This window comes from Hyposmocoma kahamanoa, unplaced genomic scaffold (genome assembly GCF_003589595.1).
Source record: "Hyposmocoma kahamanoa isolate Upper Pololo Valley unplaced genomic scaffold, ASM358959v1 102, whole genome shotgun sequence".
In the NCBI taxonomy this organism is placed as follows: Eukaryota; Metazoa; Arthropoda; class Insecta; order Lepidoptera; family Cosmopterigidae; genus Hyposmocoma; species Hyposmocoma kahamanoa.
In genome coordinates, this window is record NW_020653337.1 from 1,349,709 (window position 1) to 1,372,288 (window position 22,580).

Sequence of the window (22,580 nt, forward strand, 5' to 3'; positions counted from 1 at the left end):
GATTCAGGACTGGGCACTGTGAACATATAATTTTTATTTACTTTTTTACAATCAGGTTACATGGACCCACAAATACTTAAGAGGAGGTAGTTTAAAGGGTTACGTTAACTTTGAGCGAAATTAAATTCAGTAAGATAATCAATATTAGTTACGATCTTGACAGTAATTGACTAAGTATTTAATGGAATTTTGTAACATGAAAGCGTTACAAACAAGATCACAGTTGGAAAATTAACTAAACCGTACCCAAAAACCGCTTTGACCGAGGGCGTGCCTAAAGCGTTACTAGGTTCTAGGCAAAAACGGACACTTAAAGTCCTGCGGAAAATAATAACTGTAGAAGGTGATAACATTAAATGCAATGCGAAATGTAATAAATTTTAATTTGAGTACCTAGTTATCAACAAGAATACAAAAACATCAACAAAACACATAAAACAACATATCCCGTTAATTGATATCATAAAAGAAAAAAACTCTATGGTCGAAATTTTGGCCTAGTGGAAAAAATTCTCAGTCCGTACGCACCTTGTTAAATGTCGGTCCATAGATGTTCATAATAGCGTCAGTGCGCAACGTGATCTGATCGCAGAGCTTGAACATGCTACTGTAGTCAATGCCGCCCATTTTATCCCAGCTGTACGTATAATAATCGATCACCTCCCTGAAGTAGGGAATATTAAACTTAGCTACGAATTCTTTGTTGCAATTATATTGACTTTGATACTTCGTCGGGCGCAGGACATTTGCGCCAGAGCAATTGTGTTTGCGCCAGAGCAAATGTTTTTTTGCCGTAGCCATCTGTGAGAAATCTATGAAAGTATTCTACGTGTGGCGCACTATAAGGTTTCGGAATTAATATGAAATAAATACTATAAATGGTCAGAAATGAATTTATTGTTTCTCAAAATATTCTTCGTTAGCGTTAATGCACTTTTTTATACGAATGAACCAATTTTGAAAACATTTATGCCATTCCTCCGTGACAATCTCAGAAACATATTTATTTCATATTCTTCGACAGCCTCTTCAGGTGATGAAAATCGTTGACCGCGTAACTGGTTCTTAATTTTTGAAAATAAATAAAAGGCACAACGAGGCAGGTCGGGACTGTATGCGGGATGGCTCATAAGGTCAACGTTATTCACCTTTAAAAATTCATTTGTCTTCCTTGGCGCTGTGTAAACTGACATTATCGTGGTGCAAGATGATACGGCATTTACGGTTATTTTTACGGAGTTTTGTCAATAACTTCCGGCAAACAAATGGTCGTGTATCAATCATTCATCACGAGGCACTATTCACGGTACAACGATTCTCCAAAGCAACAGTAGCCAGGTGTCCAGTTTTATTAAAGAAAGAAGCAATCATCCGCTTAGAGGCACTTTGCACGCGTGCCACTTTGGTTGGTTTCGGCTCATCTCGAAAGACCCATACGCTCGATTGCTGCTTAGTTTTGGGATCGAAACAATAAATCCATGTTTCGTCACCTGTTACTATATCCCACACCAAATTTGACGCCCGTTCTGTTCGTTCTTTCTTCAATCCGTTTTTTGCGCCTCAGTCAAATGGTGTGGGGTCCACGTTTTTGTGTCAAATTGTACGTTTGAATTCTGCAAACCAGCTATAAATAGTCGTCTTGCATGGTGCTTCACCGCCAAAGGCAGGTAGAATCCGTGCGAAGCTCCGCTGAGCTGTTAAATTACACTTAAAAGTCGTAGAAAATCATACTACGAAAATTTTCATAAGTAAAATATATTGTGATGTAGACAACCAATTTCTAAAATGACGCCACAATGTAAAAACAAGTGACAGTCAGATGAAACAAACTGTATTCTACAGCCAAAGAGGTCCATTTTCAAACGTTGTAATTACTTTTTAAATATTGTTTATGTAAGTGGCCAGTTCCGGTACCGTACACCCAGTTTTTCAATTATTTTTTTATCATATTAACTTATTTATTTATTTAAGCCATAAGTAAAACTATCATTACAGATCATTACCCAATGCGATAGTCTAAACAATATGATTAATATTTACAAGTAGATAGGTAATTATTATTTATCTAACTTGTAACTACAGGCAAATAAAAGAACCTTTGTGAATTCACTCCGAGGACACGTAAATATGTCTACATTATTATCAATCAAATTCATGACCCGTGTTGCGCGCAAGCGGCGCATCTCTTTACATGTTGGTGCCCGCATATTGCACCACCGGCTTTTGTTATAATTATTGATACAAAGATCGAACAGCTAAAAAAAATTCCTTCGATCCGGCCGGATTCGAACCGAAAACGTGCCAGACGCCTACTAAGTCACGAAATGAACTAGCGAACCTCACGAATATTTTTACGTGCTCGTTGTCTGATCTTTGTTTTTGGTTTTTAACGACTTTTTTACCGCAGCGCCATCTGTGAGAAATCTATGAAAATTTTATTGCTCTGGTACGTCTCAAGCGCAAATTTCCTGTGCCCTACTTCGGCGTTACTTATGTAGTTCCGCTGAGACTTTCTCTTGTTTCATGAAGTCTGTAATATCTCGGATGTGCTCCTGAAATCCAGCTAAGGCTTGGTTCACGTTCGCCCGGATGCTTATCACGCGCACCGAGTAGTAAGTTGTAAGCATCATTGCTGAAAATTACAGGTATCTAAAGAATATCTAATTATAGCTACTTTAAAAAAATCTTTGGATGCAGGTTTGCTCACTTTTAAAAATAAAGTCTTTATGAATCCAAATACTATGTCTACAATATTTAAAGTACTTTCCCTCCGTGATATTGCACTGCTATTACAATAGTGTCGTAACTCAAAATTGTGGAATACAGAAAACACAATTTGAAAATTCAAAAACAAATATTGAAAGGGTCTTATTGTGAATGATGTGATTAATTTTATTTGATTCTTGCAGAAAAAAACTATACAATTTGTAAACAATAAATTCCTGGATTAATGAGAATATTAGGTATTAATTTGAAGTCATTTCTATATGATCTAACTGAATTAAGCAATAAATTCCCTAATGAACTTCATATTAAAAGTAAAATTGACGAATGTACTAAACGATATCATAATTTACTTAGATCGGAGAGGACAAAATATTTTGAAAAAAATATTGCAAATAGTAATAACAATAGGAAATGAAACTATTTTTCCGGATTTAAATCGCGTATATTTGTTTTTTCAAACAAACCGACGTTTCGGGCCCTTTACAGGTCCTATGGTCACGGTTGACTGAGGTGGTTACAGTCTTCAACCAGTTATGTCTAATATTAATGCAAACCACCCTATTTTTTCACTATAGTTACAATAGTTATTAATTAAATAGGTACCTTATTCTTAATTTTACAAGGAAAACATTCCAAATTACGCTACTTTAAGTTTTACAAATTATTTTATTGAATGAATTTTTATTAAGTTTAATTTGTTATTAACTATTAATAGAAATTAGAATAAACCAAAACATATTAATTAGTACTGCAGTCGCGATTAAAATCCGGAAAAATAGTTTCATTTCCTATGTATAACAATCGCGAAAACCTAAGAACTCGATAAATTTTTTTTAGTGACATTTGTTTAGTTAATATTCTCTTTGACATTTAAGGTACTAAATTGACATGTAATGGAAATTATGAATATATGAGTATGATTATGATTACATAATACTTAATTATCCATATATAAACGAGAATGTACATACATATCGCACTGTTAACTCAAAAAGTGTATTTTCTCAGAAACGACGAAAAACTAATTACTCGCTTCCCGTGAAAGATCTGTGTAAATAATTTATGTGTAAGTTATTTCTTGCTTGCCAAATATATATATTTAAAAATACAAGAGAAAAAATAGTTTCATATTTTTTAATAAGGACAATTTTAAAAACACTCGTGTAATAGCAGTGCGATATGAATATTGATTTCATTCAGTTTCTTTTTTTTAATTTTCAAGTTGTCATTTCTCAATTCCACAATTTTTTTGGTTTTAGAGGTAAGGTTGTTGGTGAAACTGCAAGCACATGGGACTTGTCAACTTTGTCTCAGGGTGGCAGTGGCAGTGCCCCTCAGGTCGTTGCGATTTAAAGCTCTGAGTGGCACTGCAACTATTATGGGTAGGCGTGTCGCTTACCCTTTGCATATTCCAGTCATTTGATATCATAGAAAAATATATATGGTGGTGTAATCATTACCGATGATATTTCCCCAATAGAGAATCGAAAGAAGTGAAATATTGGTTGGTTGAATTGTGTTAAATCCAGTACAAGTTGTCTCGTATACCGCCCAGAAGTAACAAGTTAAATGCAGGTTTAATGGCGACTCCAAGACATCAAAATTTACTGGAAATTTAATAGAAAAAAAAATCGGTTGCCCATATGGGAAGGAATATATTTACCAATGATACTTTTATGATATTTAATATTGATAGAAATAAAACTAATTATGATAGTGCTCTCTCTAAAGTTCAAAATGTGCTACTTAATGTAAAAATGTAGCAAGTGACTTCAAACTTAATAACGAACAATCGAATTTAGAGGACACCACTGTCTTTTCGGGAATAAAGTTAGACTAAAAACTTCAATGGAACCCACATATTTCTGCTGCTTATGCTGAGCGAAAAATCAGGCAACTTAACTGGTGTCGAGATAGTCAGAAATTTTTGCTTCAGTTACTTTCACAGTATAATGTCATGCGACATTTTATTTTGGGGCGTAGCTTCTAATATCGAAACAACGGTTTATTTACAATTGTATACTTTTTGTGCGTTTGAATAATGAATTGTATAATAAACGGAGTGACGTACATAACTTTAATACTAGACATAAATGGAAGCTCGTTTTACCGAAGTTAAGACTTCAAAGGGTTCTCGGCTCTTTTGTGAGGCAAGCTATTCTGTATACTATAATAAGATTCCAAAATATCCTTTGATAAGTTCAAAAATAATGCAAAGGCAACTGTACTAAGAGCGGATATTACTTTGTTAGGGATTATATAAACGATAAGATGGTTTTAAAAATTGTCTAATTGTGACGAATTTAAGTGCAATTTATGCTTAGCTACGAAATAAAGATAATTTTGATTTTGATTATTCTAATAATTATATAGGACGGAATTTTATAACCCTTTTTTACAAAATATTCCTTTTTTTCCTTTCCTCGTAATCAACCGAGTCACGGACGGAGTCAGGAATTCTTGTGAGTGAAGCAAAAGTTTTCCCACAGATGGCGCTACGGTAAAAAAGTCGTTAGAAGCTAAAAATAAAGATCAGTAACAAGCGCATACAAAAATTCGTTCCGTGGCTATATGTGTTCGGTCCCAGCAGGGTTTGACCCAGAGCATTTTTACAGAAAATATATGAATAGTATGGTAGTAAAACATTCAATAAATAAATTTTTAAGTTTTTATCGAATGTCAATGATGTTTAACCAGCATGGTATTCAATTAGTTTTTTGGTGAAATTACTCCACCAGATTTTTATAATTATTACACAAAGAGCGAACACTTAGAAAAACGTCCTTCGATCCGGTTGGATTCGAACCAGCGTCTTCTAGCAAACCGTGAAAGACGCTGTGCCAATTAAGCCACGGAACGAATTTTTGTATGCGCTTGTTACTGATCTTTATTTTTAGCTTCTAACGACTTTTGGCCGTAGCGCCATCTGTGGGAAAACTTTTGCTTCACTCAGCGTCTATAAATATCTTTTGTTTATTCCATTATGAATAAACATTCGTATAATATACTTATTTAGAAACAAAGAAAGAGCTATCAAAATAAAACAAGTACCCGTGTTTGACTTGCCCACTATTTTTCGTTTTTTGTTTAAAAACGTGTCCGGATCGAAGACTATGCGCACTAACAAATGAACACGAGGAGCCTCACACTGCATGGTTTTGTACCAGATTCCTTTTTCTAAAAAACTATTTCTAACGATAATGGAACTTGACCTTATAGTAAGAGATAGCGCTACTAGCTATCATGTATACTGCTACAGAGATTCACCCACCGAACCTTCCAAATGGAAAACAATCATTCTCCCACTCGGCCACTCTTTTATATAATATATTTTTAGCAGCAGTAAAGCTCATTGTCAAAGAGTTCGTCCAAGGAAGTACTGCCACCTTACCTATTTCTGCCGCCAAGCAGTAATGTTAGCATTACTGCGTTCCGGTTTAGAAGGGTAAGAGTGCTGATGATATTACAGCACATGGGACTTGGCAACTTATGTCTCAGCGTGATGGGCGCAGTGGCAGTGTTCCTCAGATCATTGCGATTTAAAGCTCTGAGTGGCACTGCAACTGTTATGGACAGGCGTGTAGCTTAAAATCATAAAAAAATATGTAAATACATCTAGAAAAAAACAACATAATTCGCAATTACACGATTCATTGGCCTTCTCAAGCCACTGGCTGCCGTCGTCTGTGAATTTTAAAAATAGCCATCCGGCTCCTTCTTCAGGCTTATAAATAATTATCGATTCTTCCAACATACTCATTGTCATTACATTCAACAGTCCCATCAACAGAGGCATCCCCTTCACGCTAAAATTGAAATATTATAACTAAAATAAAAATAAAGAAAGGGCAACGTCATTGATTGGGTTTACATTTCTTGCCAGCGCCTACCACTACTAATTTGCTATTAATATATTACAAAATTTTGCTAAAGCTAAAGCATCAGGCGCTAACTTGCCTATGTTTTAGTAATTGGCATTCACTTTCGATCTTTAACCGTTCGGTTCTTTTATAAAATTGTTCAAAACTGGTGTCAAAATCAGATTAACTTTTAGTTTACTTTGAACTCCAAAAATATCCTCTAGACATACATAGGTATATTTTAACCATGAAAATCCTATCTAAAGTACCTAGAAGCATTTGAGCTGTTCAAGATTAACGACAACGCGCGAATAATTGACAATCTCTGGCAAAAAGTTAATTCATATGTTAACCTTATATTACATTACAAAAGTAAAATAAGCAAGTAACTTTTAAAACACTTTGCTTATACGCTTCCGCTGTTTCCGTTGGTGCGGCACTCGTGAAACGCAGACCGAAGTCTCGTCTAAACAAATCACATGAGCCCAAACACAAGGCAGTTGCTATACACTGTTGAGGAGTCTCTTTAAACCGTCTGTCATTTGTATTTTATGTTCATTAGAATTACATTAATAATAATAATAATAACGCACACACTCAACATAGCCCCGCACTAGGGACCCCCGTGTCGCGGGTGCCATGGACACACATAGACAACCACAAAATTACACCCAAACTCACGACAGAAATAAATGTAGGTACCTCTGCGTGGCAGTCCGGCAAGGTAACCGTTTGGCCACTGAGGCAGTTAATTACGTCTATGTGCCTTTGACATCTGTTAATGGAAAGTGTTTCTTTTCTTCAAATTTGAATGGTACCACTATTATGGTATCCACTTTCCAACAAAAAAAGAATCATTGAAATCGTTCACAAATCTGAGTAATTGCGTAACATCCGCAAAAAAATAGAGTCGAATACAGAACCTACTCGTTTTTTGAAGACGGTTAAGAACACTGCATTATATTGAGGTTTTTACAAGTGTTCCGCTGAATGTCTGCCGGTGTATGTAGTACATTACAAAAGGACTTATTGCAAGGGACAGTGGACATAATATCTTACATGAGCAGGATGTCTTCTCTTTCGATGTACGCAGAGAGCGTGTTGAATGCGCTGGGCAGCCGGTACAGCTGCAGCAGTCGATTGCACGCTAAATACTGTGATATTTTCGAAACAATGTACATATCCTTAGTTGCTGTAATTGTTCAAGTATATTTAATACTGTAGCAAGCTAGTATTCGCAAGAGTTTAATTCAAAAATGTGGAGAGGTCAGCGAAGAGGTTTTCATAGACAGACGAATTGAGGCGCCAGGATTTTTTATTATTAAAAATAAATGCGCATTTGACTTCCATGTTGCCTGATGGAAAGTGACGATGGTGTGACGCTGTGACCTCCTTACACCGTCATCTCACGTCTTTGTATTGTCTCTCTCCTCTTGTATCTTATCATTTTTTTTTATTTTACTTGCATTTAAATTTAAAATTTGAATTGTTCCGTCTTCCTTCACTTTCTCATTTTGTTTTCGTACCACGGTCACTTCCAGCTCGACCGCCACAACAGTCAGAGCTGTTAATAAGCTAATCATGTGTAATAATTTATAAGTCTACACCCTTCATGTATCTATTTCTGTAATTCAGTTTCTCGGCCCATTTAGGGGTAAGTGCCTTAATAATAAAGTGTAGGGAGTGTTTTATACTGTTATACCTGTTTTTTTACATTTTCCTTTATATTGTTACAGCCTTTCTTTAAACTTTACTTCTTTAATAAATTTTGTGGACCGGAAGTTTCCCATTTCATTGCCGTGAACCTGTTCACGGTTAGTTAGGGCTACAACCCTTTCAATGGAGCATGCACACGTAAATAATACCTATTCACTCGCGCCTTGAAAAAGCTTAAATTATACTGTTCAGGGAACAAGTCTGCAGTCACGGAATTCAACTCCATAGCCGTTCGTAATATACATGTGGAAGTGAAGTGTTTCGTGCGAATCCTTAGAATACCCACACATAGGGGTGGAACCCCAGCCTACGTCTGATCCCCGGATGATGGAAGGCGGAAGGCGGAATTAATTCCTAATATCCTGCAGAATATCGATAAGCAAGCAACTTTACGGCGGTGTTCAAGGCTCTGCAGCTCCGCCTCTACTAATTTCGAGTCACCTACAAGCTTCTTGGCACGCTTGTCGATTGAATCCAAAGTGGCCAGTTGGTATATAGCAGACCCGTCCCATAGATAGTTGCATATTTAAAGAAATATCCATTGACTTACAATAATATGGACGTCGGGTCCGCGCTAAAAAGTGTCCGAACTTATAGGGCGTTAAAATCGTATACAGAGCGTCATTCACGCTTTAGTCTTCGTTTGTTTCTTCTGACAGCGAAGCAGGCAAAATTAGACAGTACTGCGATGGCATTACAATTTAAATTCAACGTTTTAGCTTTTTATATTCCTTTACATGTCACTACGTTTAAATAGGTTGACTTGGGACATTTTTTTCGTGGTTTTTGTATTAGACCCGTCGTCCATTTATTTGTAAATCAATGGAAATATCATAAATTTATCAAAAAGAATTTAATTTACAAGACAATGGCTAATGCAAGACAATACACGGCCTTAAGAGCGGAATATAGACAGAAAGTAGTATAGCGCTACTATAGCATAAAGCTTTTTGCCATACAAAATATAAGAATTGATTTATACTAAAAAAAATCGCAAACTGCTTTAAAATACTCCCTACTGCCATCTAGCGTTGCGCGATGGAAATAAATGTTTGTGTACTCATACGTGGTAGAAAATTGAAGTCGTTAGAATGTAGACAGGTATACTACATAAAATACATGGTAAATATAACACTCACGGTGTTTATACATTTTAGATCGCCCCATATCGAGTATCTCTAATGGTAGTAAACCTAAAAGGTCGACGATAAAGGCACCCTTGATATAATGAGCTGCGGTACTGGCGGGGTGGTACACGAGGATGCCCTTTTCGTTATAAAACGCCACCAGCATGCGCTGCAATCTGTAACAGGTCGCTTCACTCAGGCAGAGAAACAGCAACTATGTTAGCAAACATTACCGTATTACGGTGCAATGAATTTGAAATTCTTAGCGGCAGTAGAGCTCCTTGTCAAAGAGTTCCTCCAAGGAACTACTGCCACCTTACCTATTTTATAACATCAAGTGGCGGAACGAACACGTCGTGCGCCTAAATGGCGCCTATCCATAACAGTTACAGTGCCACTCAGAGTTTTAAATTGCAAAATCTGAGGGGCAATACCACTGCGCCCGTCACCCTGAGACATAAGTCCCATGTGCCCGTAATTTCACCAGCTTCTTTACCCTTCAAAACCGGAACACAGTAATGCTGACATTACTGCTTGGTGGCAGAAATAGCTAAGGTGGCAGTACTGTACCCTGGACGAACTCTTTCACAAGGCGCTCTACTGCTCCTAAACCTCGCCCGGTTATAATGCTTCAATGTCGTCAACAAACGCCATTCAGCCTTCAAGTTAAGGCGCAAAATCATTTTTTAATTTCCAATCAATCACGTCTAGGGCCTTGGTCGTCTTAAATGATCGAATATACCGAATATGCTTTATCAATACAGGAAAGTTTGTGTTGCGTTTCTAAAGCGTTACACCTCAGGCGGTACGCATTTAACACTGCACGTAGGAGGCTTAAACATTTCTAAGGTATGTACTTACAAGTCAAAATAGGCACAGTAGTCAAGAAAAATAGCCATGCTATGGACAAAGGGGAACTGAAGAGACATGTACATGTAGCACGGGAATACAAACGCGCTCATCATGGCACAAATGGCGCGGAACCACTCGTAGCGTTGCATGTAGCGTCCGTCCGGACGGATGGTCCACCGCGGGAACACGTACCTGCAGTACACGTACAGCACGTTTAAATCAATATCGTCACTAGCTCAGGCCACACAGAGATGGTACAGCAGTCTGGGGGCGAACCTGCGTGAGCGAATGCATACCAAGAGTTCCAAGCGTAGTTCGCAGCGGAATAGCGGCGCAAAGCAGGCCAGTGTGCTTCATTTTCTATACAGATTTTAAAGAAAGCACCACACCGTTGTCGGATAAAGGTCAAGAAAATTTTTTGCTTAAAGAAATTTCGGTCGAAATTCAAATTAAAACTCAATAAAAATCTATTCAAGAGTTGTTAAAAAATGCAACGTCAAAGCGCGCTAATGCCCAGCCAGAGAACAAAAAAGTAACGAGAACGGACACTCTCCACCCCTCCCTAGCTTTAGACACCGCAACACGCCCCACACATTGACGGTCACATTGGCTGAACGAGAACAAGGCTGTCGGCGAGTCGTTTTCGCGCTAAGACGGCTTTGACTTTTGAATATAGTTTTCATTTATTCATTACGAAATTTGTACGTTATAATATCATTTTACGTTACTATTTATAATGGTCGTGAATTGTGCTATGTACGTCTGTTTATAATCACAAAGTTTTTATAATATTTTATCGATATAAATACGTAATGAACATGTGCAATTATTAGGATTCTATTAATAGAATTATAGATAACAGACTCGAGTTAGAATTTTCGCTATGGTGCCGCTCTGAACACGTAATATTAGTGATGGGTAACTCTGCCGCTTCACGCACACATTTGCGCGTGTGCAGATAGCGCCTTGTTGTATGTAGTAGTAGTAGGTAAATAACTTTCGACTGTTATATGGAGTGTTCGGGGTGTGGCCGAGCTCTCGGACCGCGCCCCGCTGCTACAGTTCTGTGTGGACGGTTGCATAGAACTCAAAAGGAAACTACTCCCGCGCCCGAACTCGCCCCGTTTTCGCCACGCGCCCGTCAATCACTCGATCCACTTGTTTGTCATAGCGTTCGGCCCCGGACCGCAATGTGGCAGGGTACATACGAACTCTAACATTAAAAAAATTCCCGCGCCCGGAACGCTCCCGTTCCCGCCTCTGTGTAGCCTGAGCATAAAAAAAATTTGAACTCTACTGCTCATTCGTAAGGCGGAGTCCCTTGAAAAGAATGAACTTGAGGGGTTGCTTTGTAAATAAACATTTGTACACGTTAGTTATTACGATACCTTTTTTTTTTTTTTTTTGACGGGGGTGAAATCTTTATGGATACCCCTGAGCCCAGGGAGACTCAGGGGTTATGTGGGAACTCTCACCATGCCTACGCCAACCTAGTTTTTGGTAATTTTCTGTTTTTAATGTACCAGTAGTTTTTAATGTAACAATTTCTTAATTTTATGCTCCGTGAATTTTGTGAATAAAAATAAAGGAACAAAATTCGAAACGAAAACAAAAATGCGATTAAAAAAAAAAAAAAAAAGAAATAAAAACAGAGATGACTAAAAAATTTAATTGGCGTAGTGCTCATTCGGGTATCAGAAGGTATCGATTTACAATATTTAATATAAGTTAACACACTTACGAAGAAACTGAATATAATCTGTCAAAAAATTTGAATAGAAATGCCCCAAGCCATAAAATTATATCGGTTATGACTTCTGTCAATAAAAAAAACTATAATGACTTATGTTGTGTGTATCTTCTTAAGTTATATTTATTTATAAGTTATATTTATTCTTCTATCTATTAAGATTTTTTTATCGCCATTAGTCATTAACTTACAAATAAATGGACGACGGATCTAATACAAAAACCACGAAAAAAATGTCCCAAGTCAACCTATTTAAACGTAGTGACATGTAAAGGAATATGAAAAAGCTAAAACGTTGAATTTAAATTGTAATGTCATCGCTGTACTGTCTAATTTTGCTTCGCTGTCAGTCGAACAAACGAAGACTAGAGCGTGAATGACGCTCTGTATACGATTTTAACGCCCTATAAGTTCGGACACTTTTTAGCGCGGACCCGACGTCCATATAATTGTAAGTCAATGCCATTAGTTGATTTTTTTGCATAGTGAGAGTATTGGTTCAAACGAGCAAACGTCTCCCGACCCCAGGAGGTCTACCACGAAACACGAAACAACGATCGAAGAACGTGATTCGACATAAGATTTGTAAATACCATGGGGTTTACTCACGTTCCCTGTCCGACATACGTCTGAAACAATTCCTGTCAAATAAGTAATACTCGACCAAAGTGGAAGACAATTCCAAGTATGAAGCTTTATTCGCATCGTGCCTCTTTTAATTTGGTCGAATATTACCATCTAGTATATAACTAGAAACAGAGAGGAAATATCATTTAATTTGTTTGAAAACTATTCTGCCAAATCGTTACGGTGGCAACTGCGCTTCGATTGGCCAGACGAATTCGAAACAATTGACGGGTGCCGTCAATTGTTTCACTTCAAATCGACCGGTTAACTTGAGCTTTGCTATAATGGACGAAAATTGAACAATTACATAATTTAATATTTAATTACCGATGAAATGTGATTCCGTTTGTTTTTCCCACACCACCGAATTGAACAGCACGGCATTGTTAGAGATATTATCTTTATTACAATAAATACAGAATATTTTTTGGAATATACGGAGACGTACACACAGGTCAGTGGTTGGCGCTATACTATTTCAGCTTTCTAATTTGGAATTTCAGCACAAACGAGAGTTGATATATAAAAGTGATATGAGTACCATTTGACTGATGAGTTGCCAGGGATGGCTGGCCCTTATTTCGTCTCTATTTATGGATATATACTCTATGAATATTACTTATTTGACAGTAATTGTTTCGGACAGATGTCACGACGGAGAACGAGAGTATACTCCGAAACGTCAAATGACAGCCATCGTATCGAATTTCGACATTACTGTCATCGTAAAACTGACATTTGTATAATACGTATGAGCTTCGTTGCGGACGCAGTCACGTAGTATCGTATTTCGTGGTAGACCTCCCGCTTCTAGTAGGTAATTGACTACTTGCCTGAGAAACGACAATAAGCCAAGTTTCTGAAAAGGATGGAGAAAGTCATAATCGTACTCGTGCTTTCTTGGCAGCGGGAATTTATCCCTGTTGGGTACCGAAGGTGGGTATGTGTATTTGACGAAAGATTTTCGACTATTAATTAAATTTTTATACTCCTGAAACACAGAACAGTGCAATTAGTTAAAGAAATAACATATAGGAAATGAAACTATTTTTCCGGATTTAAATCGCGTATATTTGTTTTTTCAAACAAACCGACGTTTCGGGCCCTTTACAGGTCCCATGGTCACGGTTGACTGCATGTTGACAAATAAACGCGATTAAATCCGGAAAAATAGTTTCATTTCCTATGTGTAACAATCGCGAAAACCTAAGAACTCGAAATAACATATGTTATACCCGTGGCTTAATAAAGTGACATGTAATCATACGTCAAAAGTGTCTTTATCACATGTAAGTAAAACAATCTCAGGAAAACCAACCTCAAAAGTCATTCTTCCCGTAGTTTGCCACTCTTAGAGGTGGAATCTTTTCTTCAAATTTAAATGGGACTACTAGAGAGGTACTCTCTTTCCAACAAAAAGAGTCATCAAACTCGGTTCACAAATGAGTTATCGCGTAACATACATACAAAAAAAATATATATACAGTCGAATCAAGCACCATCTCCTTTTTTTGAAGTACATGTAACTTTTATTAAACACGTTCATCGCCGGCTAGAATTTTCAAAAATGTTCAAAAATTACATTGGCTTATATGACTGTTTTTGGTCTCATTTGTATATGTATATTGACGCTGGAAAGGTAAAACGATTAAGGAGAGCGATTTCAAGTATTTTTTATGAAATGAAAAAGAAATCATATCATAACGTCCCGTCACTCGATATTATGAAATAAAAAAAATAGAAAAATTATTTGCTAAATGGAAAACTAGAAAGTTTCAGTTTTTCCATATTTTCTTTAAAAAAAAATTAGTTTAAATCGCTCGCTTCGTTTAAATCCTAATATTTTCCAAATGCACTTTCGACATTTTACCTTTCCGTAGATGTAAGCTCTTCCGCGATAGTTCATTATTTGGCCCTATTTTGGGTTATTTTTTGTGGGTGCTTTTCGTAATATATAACAACAAATGACATATTTTTAGTCGACATAACGCTTAACAGACATAATTAATTTATGGTTTACAGACATATGTGACATATTCTTACGTGATACAAAGGTCACTAGGTGTAATAGACGATTGATATAACAACTTTCATTCTAATATACCGATGGCATAATGTTTATTTTATATAAACACTTCAGATATACCATTCACTGAGTATAATGTTGAATGTGTATTTGTGAAAAAAAAAAATTAATATAATTCCAGTGGTGTTTAGGTGCAACGGTCAATGATCTGAATTTGTTTGCATTTCCTAGCTGGTTTGACTTCTTCCTGTGGGTTTAGGTTAGGCTAGTGTATGACAAAGCTATCAGACGCGAATTTGTTGGCATTTGCTAGTAGTTTCGACCTCCTCCTGTGGGTTTAGATTAGGTTAGTGATGACAAAGCTGCCAGAACCGAATTTGTTTACACTTGCTAGTTGGTTCGACCTCCTCCTGTGGGTTTAGGTTAGGTTAGTATATGCAATTGAATATTCTGCTTAAAGTTTTAATAAATATATTTTATAACACAAATAGCACTTAAATATATTTTGCGATTGTACATTTCATGGAATAAAAAATTCTTATCAACATGATGCGCCCTTCAACTATTCGTAAAACGAAATATTGTGTTACATTATTTAATACATTATATTGGTAGTACTTATACCCTTTATTCATTATGTCGCTTAACCAAATTAAATCCTTACAAATACAAAACTTAATAAAATTAAATCCAATTTGACTTTAGTAATTTTTTTATTCGAAATATATTTATTCTTCTAACCCTAGAAAAGTAGTTACGCCATCAAAAATCCTAAAAACCAAGTAGCAACAGAAGTTGGTCAGGGCCGCGCCGGTTATATGGCTAAATATGTAGCGTTTGCCACTTGTGGCGTGAACGAACATTGCAAAGTTAGAAGATTAAAAAACTTAACATTTAAAGCTAGCGTGTAATTAATAAGGCCACGTCTGTAGCCTGAAACCATTACTTTGAGTAATGGTCTCCTTGGCATAAGGTTGAGCGCAACCCTTTGGCGCTTACATTGAAAGCAAGGCCCAAATTGCAGTAAAAAAACTGGGTATCCTTAATAAGGTTAAGCGATATTTCACCCCTGGACAGCTCTTAACTTTATGCAAAACACAAGTCCGATCTTGCATGGAGTACTGCAGTCACCTGTGGGATGGCTTAACGAAGTATCAACTTGAAGCTCTTGATTCGATTGAGGGCAGAGCCAGACGGCTTATTGGCGACAATAATTTCGAATCGAAAGTTCATAGTTTAGCCCACCGGCGCTAAGTTGCCCGTCTGTCGGTTTTTTACAAAATATATATCGGTGAGTGTGCTCATGAGCTCCATCAGCTCATCCCGCCCGCCTCTTTCACCATCGGACATCCAGACGTACGGCGGGATATCATCCTTACTTGGTCTATATTCCCTTCAGGCGTACTAAGCGCTTTTCATCATCTTTTATTATGCGCACAGCCCAGGAATGGAATTCCCTGCCTGTATTTCCGAATTCATACAACTCGGGTAACTTTAAGGTACGACTGAATAGGCCTCTTAGGAGCAAGCTCGTTCCATCGTAGATCCTATCTTTGCTCCAGAGCTAGGTAGTGGTCAAGAGCAAGTCCATTTAATTTCAAAAAAAGATTAGGTCGTTGGTTTACTCGTAACCTTTTAGAAATTAAAACCTTGGTCACTGGTTAAACGACAGCCAAGTACCTACACACTTGGTAAGTGAATGTATGAGATGTAATGTTACTGTGAAGTGACGACAGCATTCGCGCCGATTATTTTGACCCACCACGGCGATGAACGTGTTAAGCATAAAAAATAGGAAATGAAACTATTTTTCCGGATTTAAATCGCGTATATTTGTTTTTTCAAACAAACCGACGCTCCGGGCCCTTTACTGATCCCATGGTCACGGTTGCCAATGCCGCAGGCCCCGTGTGAAACCACCAACAGTCGAGCGAAGACCTGCCATCTTACCTTACGTGAGAGGTGTTACAGACAAGATCGAAAGAGTCCTCAGGCGTGCATCTATCAAGACCTATTTCAAGGCCCTGAGGAAGATTTCTCAGTTCCTGAGACCCGTGAAATGTAACATCCCCTTACAAGATGCAGGAGTTTACAAGCTTGACTGTGAGTGCGGTCTCTCTTATATTGGACAAACAAAGCGAAGTATTTGTACCCACGTCAAAGAACATATAGCTGATGTCAAACACCGTCGCGTAAACAAGTCTGCAGTCTGCGAGCATGTCATGGATAAACCTACACATTCAATGAAGTATGACAAACCCCAGATCCTTGCAAAAGAAGTCCGTTATCTACCCAGGATGCTCCGAGAGGCCATTGAAATTAAAAAACCACCAGTTTGGGATCCAGTATTTCTTGTAATGAAAAATCCCAATCAGACATAAGACTGCAGTACTAATTAATATGTTTTAGTTTATTCTAATTACTATTAATAATTAATAATAAAATGAACTTAATAAAAATTCATTCAATAAAATAATTTGTAAAACTTACTGTAGCGTAAATTGGAATGTTTTCTTTGTAAAATTAAAAATAAGGTATTTAATTAATAACTATAGTGGAAAAAATAAGGTGGTTTGCATCAATATTAGACATAACTAGTGAAGACTGTACGACCTCAGTCAACCGTGACCATGGGACCTGTAAAGGGCCCGAAACGTCGGTTTGTTTGAAAAAACAAATATACGCGACTTAAATCCGGAAAAATTGTTTTATTTCCTATGTGTAACAATCGCGAAAACCTAAGAACTCGACAAGCATAAAAAAGTTAACGATTAATTCATTCGTAGACTCTTTAAAGCTAGCGGAGCTAGTAGAGGAGCTGCTTAACAAACTAGAGCGCCTACAAAATCTGGCAATCCGTTTCATATTCGGTTTACGTAAATATGACCATATCTCTGAATTTCGGACTAAATTGAAATGGCTCCCAATCCGACTTCGCCGAGATATGCACGTTCTTTGTCTACTTTATAAAATTTTAAATTACCCCCAGCTTCCTCATTATCTGTTTTCCCGTTTTTCCCCCTTATCCCCCAATTCCCGCCCAAAACGTACCTGTGACACTAGAACACTTTTATATCCCCAATCCAACTCCAAATTCTTTCACAATTCTTTTACCGTAAGTGCAGCTCGTATGTGGAATAAACTACCTGCTAGCATTCGTGATAGTCCATCGGTGGCATCTTTCAAACACAAATTAAAAGAGCACTTCCTGTCGAACGCGTTAGATAGTTTATAGGTAACATATTTGTAAACAAATGATCTGTTATTATAATATATATTCTGTTTATGTATGTATTTATGTATATAAAGTTCATTTATGTGCATATGTCTGTCGTATGTATATTATTATCATTTATATTTTATTTACATTTAAATTTAAATTTTGTTGTACATTAATTAGTCCCGCAGACTTCATTTTTGCACCACGGCTGGGGTTGGCTGGAAGAGATCTCTTATAGAGATAAGCTCACCTTTGTATATGTCCATTGTAACGTGTGTTTCATGTGTCTTTTCTTTGTACAATAAAGAATATATTAAACCTCTCTCCAGAAAAATTGTCATTTTGCAGATGTGACCTTATTAAACTAAGGATGCGACATGTTTCGCGTACCTTTTGCTTTTTGGCGAAGCCAATTGCATCTTTTATTTTCGGCAAAGCAATTACGCTACCCAGGTCTTTGTTGTGTATACGCAACACTTGCACGTGTGTCACTGCACGCACTGTATAAAAAGCTGGAATACCTGCGGGACATAGATGCATTCTTATCTGATGGCATTATTTAATTGTTAACTTAGAAAAACAATTTAAGAAATGATTATTTAAAGTACTTACGCAATAAGCATTCTAGGACTCCGAAATGTGTTTTAGAACCTATGACATCGACGACTTCCATAGTGTCGGGACTTAAAACCTGAAAAAATAATTGGAGCGAAAAATAAAATAGTGGGCAGCTACAGTCAGTAGTAAAATTAAATACCAAATAAATTGCTAATCATAATCAATAAATACACAATACGCAGTAGTGGAACAAGCCGCGGTTTTCTCGTAGCAGTGACGCCGCACTTGTTTATTTTTTGGCATATATTTCGCACAATAATACAATAAATACATTGACTTACAATTATATGGACGTCGGGTCCGCGCTAAAAAGTGTCCGCACTTGTAAGGCGCTAAAATCGTATACAGAGCGCGACACTCCGCTTAAGTCTTCATTTGTTCTACTGACAGCGCGATACTGCGATGACATTACAATTTAAATTTCGAATAGGTTGACTTGGGACATTTTTTTCGTGGTTTTTGTATTAGACCCGTCGTCCATTTATTTGTAAGTCAATGAATAAATATTAAAATATGACAGTGCACCAACAAAACAGCTGGTGGCGCCATCTCTAATCGACGTTCGTCATAAAAAATTATGCTAGCGCCACACAGTATCAAATTTAGAACGAACATAAAACACCAAGGAGCGGCCATCTTGGTTATTGTTCTTTGGATCTTTGGGTGACCAATTTAGACACGGTAGATGTTGTTTTAAATCTAAGTTAATTATAGCCATCGTTCATTATTTCCTTCAGTTTTAACTGCCTATGTGGCCGAACGGTTACCATGCCGGACTGCCACGCAGAGGTCCCAGGTTCGATTCCCGGGCCGGGAGAAATGTTTGTATGGCCTACATTTATTTATCTCGTGAATTTGGGTGTAATTTGTGGTTGTCTATGTGTGTGTCCATGGCACCCGTGACACAGGGTTTCCCTAGTGCGGGGTTATGTTGAGTGTGTGCGTAATTATACTATGATACTATGTCCTTGTCCGATAATCCAAGGCCAAGGGAAAAAATGATAAACCAGTCTAGTGACGACAAAGTGGTTTTAAATAAACTATGAGTTAACAAGTAAGTAAATATCACAAAAGCGTATCAAAACTTCATATTATGGTGATGACATTATGAAAATGGAAGAAGTCGTGATAAAAATAGAGAAGGATATATTGAGGAGTTTTAGGCACATGAAGAGGTTGAGTGAAAATAGAGTGGCGAAAGTGATATAGGTACATATAGAGCCAACATGAAAGGCTATAAAAATGTTTTCAGATAAAATTGAGAAAGATCTTAAATGTGAAGTAAGAAAGATAGGAGGGCTGGTATTGTAGACTAGGCTCTACTCTATGAGTAGAATTGCTGGCTGAATATAGGTAGTGATTATAGTTTTATATTTAGAATGTTAAGAAAACAGAAGATCTTGACATATTAGATTATTGATTTGTAACCTGAAAGTATAAAATATGTAAAAATAGTGAAATAAACCAGAGTTCTTAAGATGATCCCGGTTTATATTATTAGAAGTACCTCTCGCTACGCAATCTGAGTTACCCCTCGTTACAGTACTATGAAAAAACTGATGCAACTAATAGAAGAGAGGTTGCTCAGAACCACAGAATAAAAATACAGTAGAAGTGCTGAGAGTGGCACATGTTCAAAAGCTCAGTCCGCCAATTTGGCTTAGTATGTTATAGTCATGTCAATAATTTAGATAGTAGTAAAATTTCTTATTTCGCTATTTTGCAGTGAAAAAATGATAGTCTCAGTTAATATTATCTATGGCGGTGTTTCATATCATCGTTAAGTTTTACGTTATTTAATTTTGATAAATTTTCAATTTTCTTTTCGTAATAATTGTTTGTTACAAGAAACGAAAATAAACCTTATGTCGCTGCAATATGGGCGCTTCTTTTTTGAAGACTTAAATTCGCCGTTGTTCAGCTACTGACCGCTAGACGGCCGCGCATTAAATTAAAATTTCAATATAAAATCTGAACGTCGTAACGTGCAATATTAGGTATTGAACTTTGAACGATATGCCAATAGGGTAAAGTGTAAATTATATTGAGAGGGAGGCAAAATTCCTAATCTTCGATTTGATTTTAGAGGAGCATATCCACTTTAAAGTTGAAAATAAAATATTGTATGAGTAACTACACGATATATTCAAGCATAGACATTAATCAGAAACATAAAACAATAAAGTTTCCTCGATAGATAAAAATCACGAAATAACCTCTAATTTTCACATTTTTTCGATTTATCCTCGAAATGCTACAGGTTATTAGGACAAAAATTTGATAGTTAATTATATTTATGCATGATCGACAACTGTCACTACGGATTTTTTTTAATCCCTTTAGTTTTAGAGTTATTCCGCTAAAATGAATTTGGTACTTTTAATGCGCAAAATTCAACGTCTCCTGTCGCATGTCACGCGAACTTCAGGCATATATTTGTTTCACAAATTTGGGCGGAGCCAACGTCAAAACTTTTTTGGCATGAGAGCATTGACTATGAGAGCTCTTAATATTCCAGAATTTGTTACTTCTTTTTAAATTGAGTGTCAAAAATTGTGAATGTATGAGTTTGGCGACAGCGAGCGGTTCTAACTATAATGTATGATGAGGGCACTTCCATTTGTTTTTTCTTCCGAGATCAGGACTGTGAAAAATAGATAGTCAGCCTATCTGAATGGGAAATAAAGATATGTGACCATTATTGCTTCTTGAAAGATGCAGACACGGGCAGGTAAAATACTCACCTCGCATTTGCCTTGTTTGATGATGTACATCTCGTTGCAAACGTCGCCCGTACTCAACAGGATCTCGTTGGGGCATGTGTAGAATAGCCGCGCGACAGACGATATGTCATTCAGATGTTTCTCGTTAAGATACTATCCATGCGAACACAAAATTTCATCGTCAACCGTTTATTCATGGGTATCCTTTGAGGAGAAGGTGAGGTTAGATTATAGATATATCTCTCGCTGCCAACAATTCGAAGTGGGCGCAATGCTCGGCAGCGAGAGGTGCTGGGAGGCTGTGGTCTCCTTTTGCGAGAGCGTAGTCTCGCAGAAGGAGGCAACGGAGCGCTTCAGATAGGACGACGTCTCTGACCAGCCAAGACGAAGACGAAGGCCGGGGAGACGAAGGAGGCAGTACACCCGCCTTCTTCCCCCGCCGTAGCTTGCACGCCGTAGCTGGGACACCTTCCGAAGGATTGTGTCCCAGTAGTAAGCGCAAGCGGATCCTGAGGCGTCTATACATATATGGCGGTGGAGTTATTAGCTGGGTTTTAGTGGGTATACGGGACTATCGCCCGGGAGTCCCACATAACAGTTCCTTGCTCCCCCGAGCCGAGCGGTATGCGTAAAGCATTTCCCAGCGATTAAAAAAAACGGTTATAGGTATAGATGTAGTCCGAATGCAGATTTAGGATCTACACATATTCCAAGTATTGTGAACTTATTTCGTCGCGTTTTCCTTCGCAGTTAACAATTCAAGCAGTCACTCTGTTAGCAGTCCAAATTGCAAAGATCTAAGGGGCACTGTCACTGCGCCCATCACCCTGAGACATATAAGTGTTGTCAAGTCCTATGTGGCTGTAATTTCACCAGCAGTCGTACCCTTCAAAACCGTAACGCCGTAAAGCTCACATATTACTGCTTGGCGGCAAAAATAGGAAGGTGGTAGTACTTCCCAGGACGAACTCTTTCTTATGAACCTCTACTGCTACTTATAATTCCAAAAGATGGGAATAATAAAAGATCTGGTAAATATAACCGTGATATTCTTAAATTTAATATTTTCTCGTTTCAGAAACGAGAATCTAATAAAAATTAAACAATAACCTTTGCAAATGGTAATTTAGCAGTGTACTTCATTCGTTGCATGGCGAGTAATTCGCTAGACACATGCGGCGGCAGGTCGAATAACACTGACTGCTTTTTATGCGTGATGGCATATGCCTGCAACAACAATATCTGTCATACTTCTTTTTGCCTCTGATTTGAGGAAGGTGACTGCAAACTTGGGCAGCAGTAATGGTCATGCTTTCGTAATATCCTTCCAAGTT

At 37.4% G+C, this 22,580-nt stretch overlaps 1 protein-coding gene and 2 long non-coding RNA genes across 3 annotated transcripts; all 3 read right to left on the reverse strand.

Annotated features, from left to right (window-relative positions):
• Window positions 1-513: 513 nt before the first annotated feature.
• LOC113232576 lies at window positions 514-13,989 on the reverse strand. Its single transcript, XM_026467347.1, has 8 exons — window positions 13,978-13,989; window positions 13,493-13,650; window positions 10,292-10,474; window positions 9,443-9,606; window positions 7,647-7,779; window positions 6,373-6,533; window positions 2,491-2,632; window positions 514-664 (listed from the first exon to the last, which is right to left on the reverse strand). The coding sequence occupies exons 1-8, from the start codon at window positions 13,987-13,989 to the stop codon at window positions 514-516; spliced, it is 1,104 nt and encodes a 367-aa protein (XP_026323132.1).
• LOC113231485 lies at window positions 2,522-6,452 on the reverse strand. The gene is made up of 3 exons (XR_003310564.1): window positions 6,373-6,452; window positions 4,188-4,334; window positions 2,522-2,632 (listed from the first exon to the last, which is right to left on the reverse strand). It is a non-coding gene; the product is annotated as an uncharacterized LOC113231485 (long non-coding RNA).
• A 4,360-nt stretch (window positions 13,990-18,349) lies between the features above and the next one.
• On the reverse strand, window positions 18,350-21,399 carry LOC113233609. Its single transcript, XR_003310722.1, has 3 exons — window positions 21,268-21,399; window positions 18,518-18,596; window positions 18,350-18,426 (listed from the first exon to the last, which is right to left on the reverse strand). It is a non-coding gene; the product is annotated as an uncharacterized LOC113233609 (long non-coding RNA).
• Between the last annotated feature and the right edge of the window lie 1,181 nt (window positions 21,400-22,580).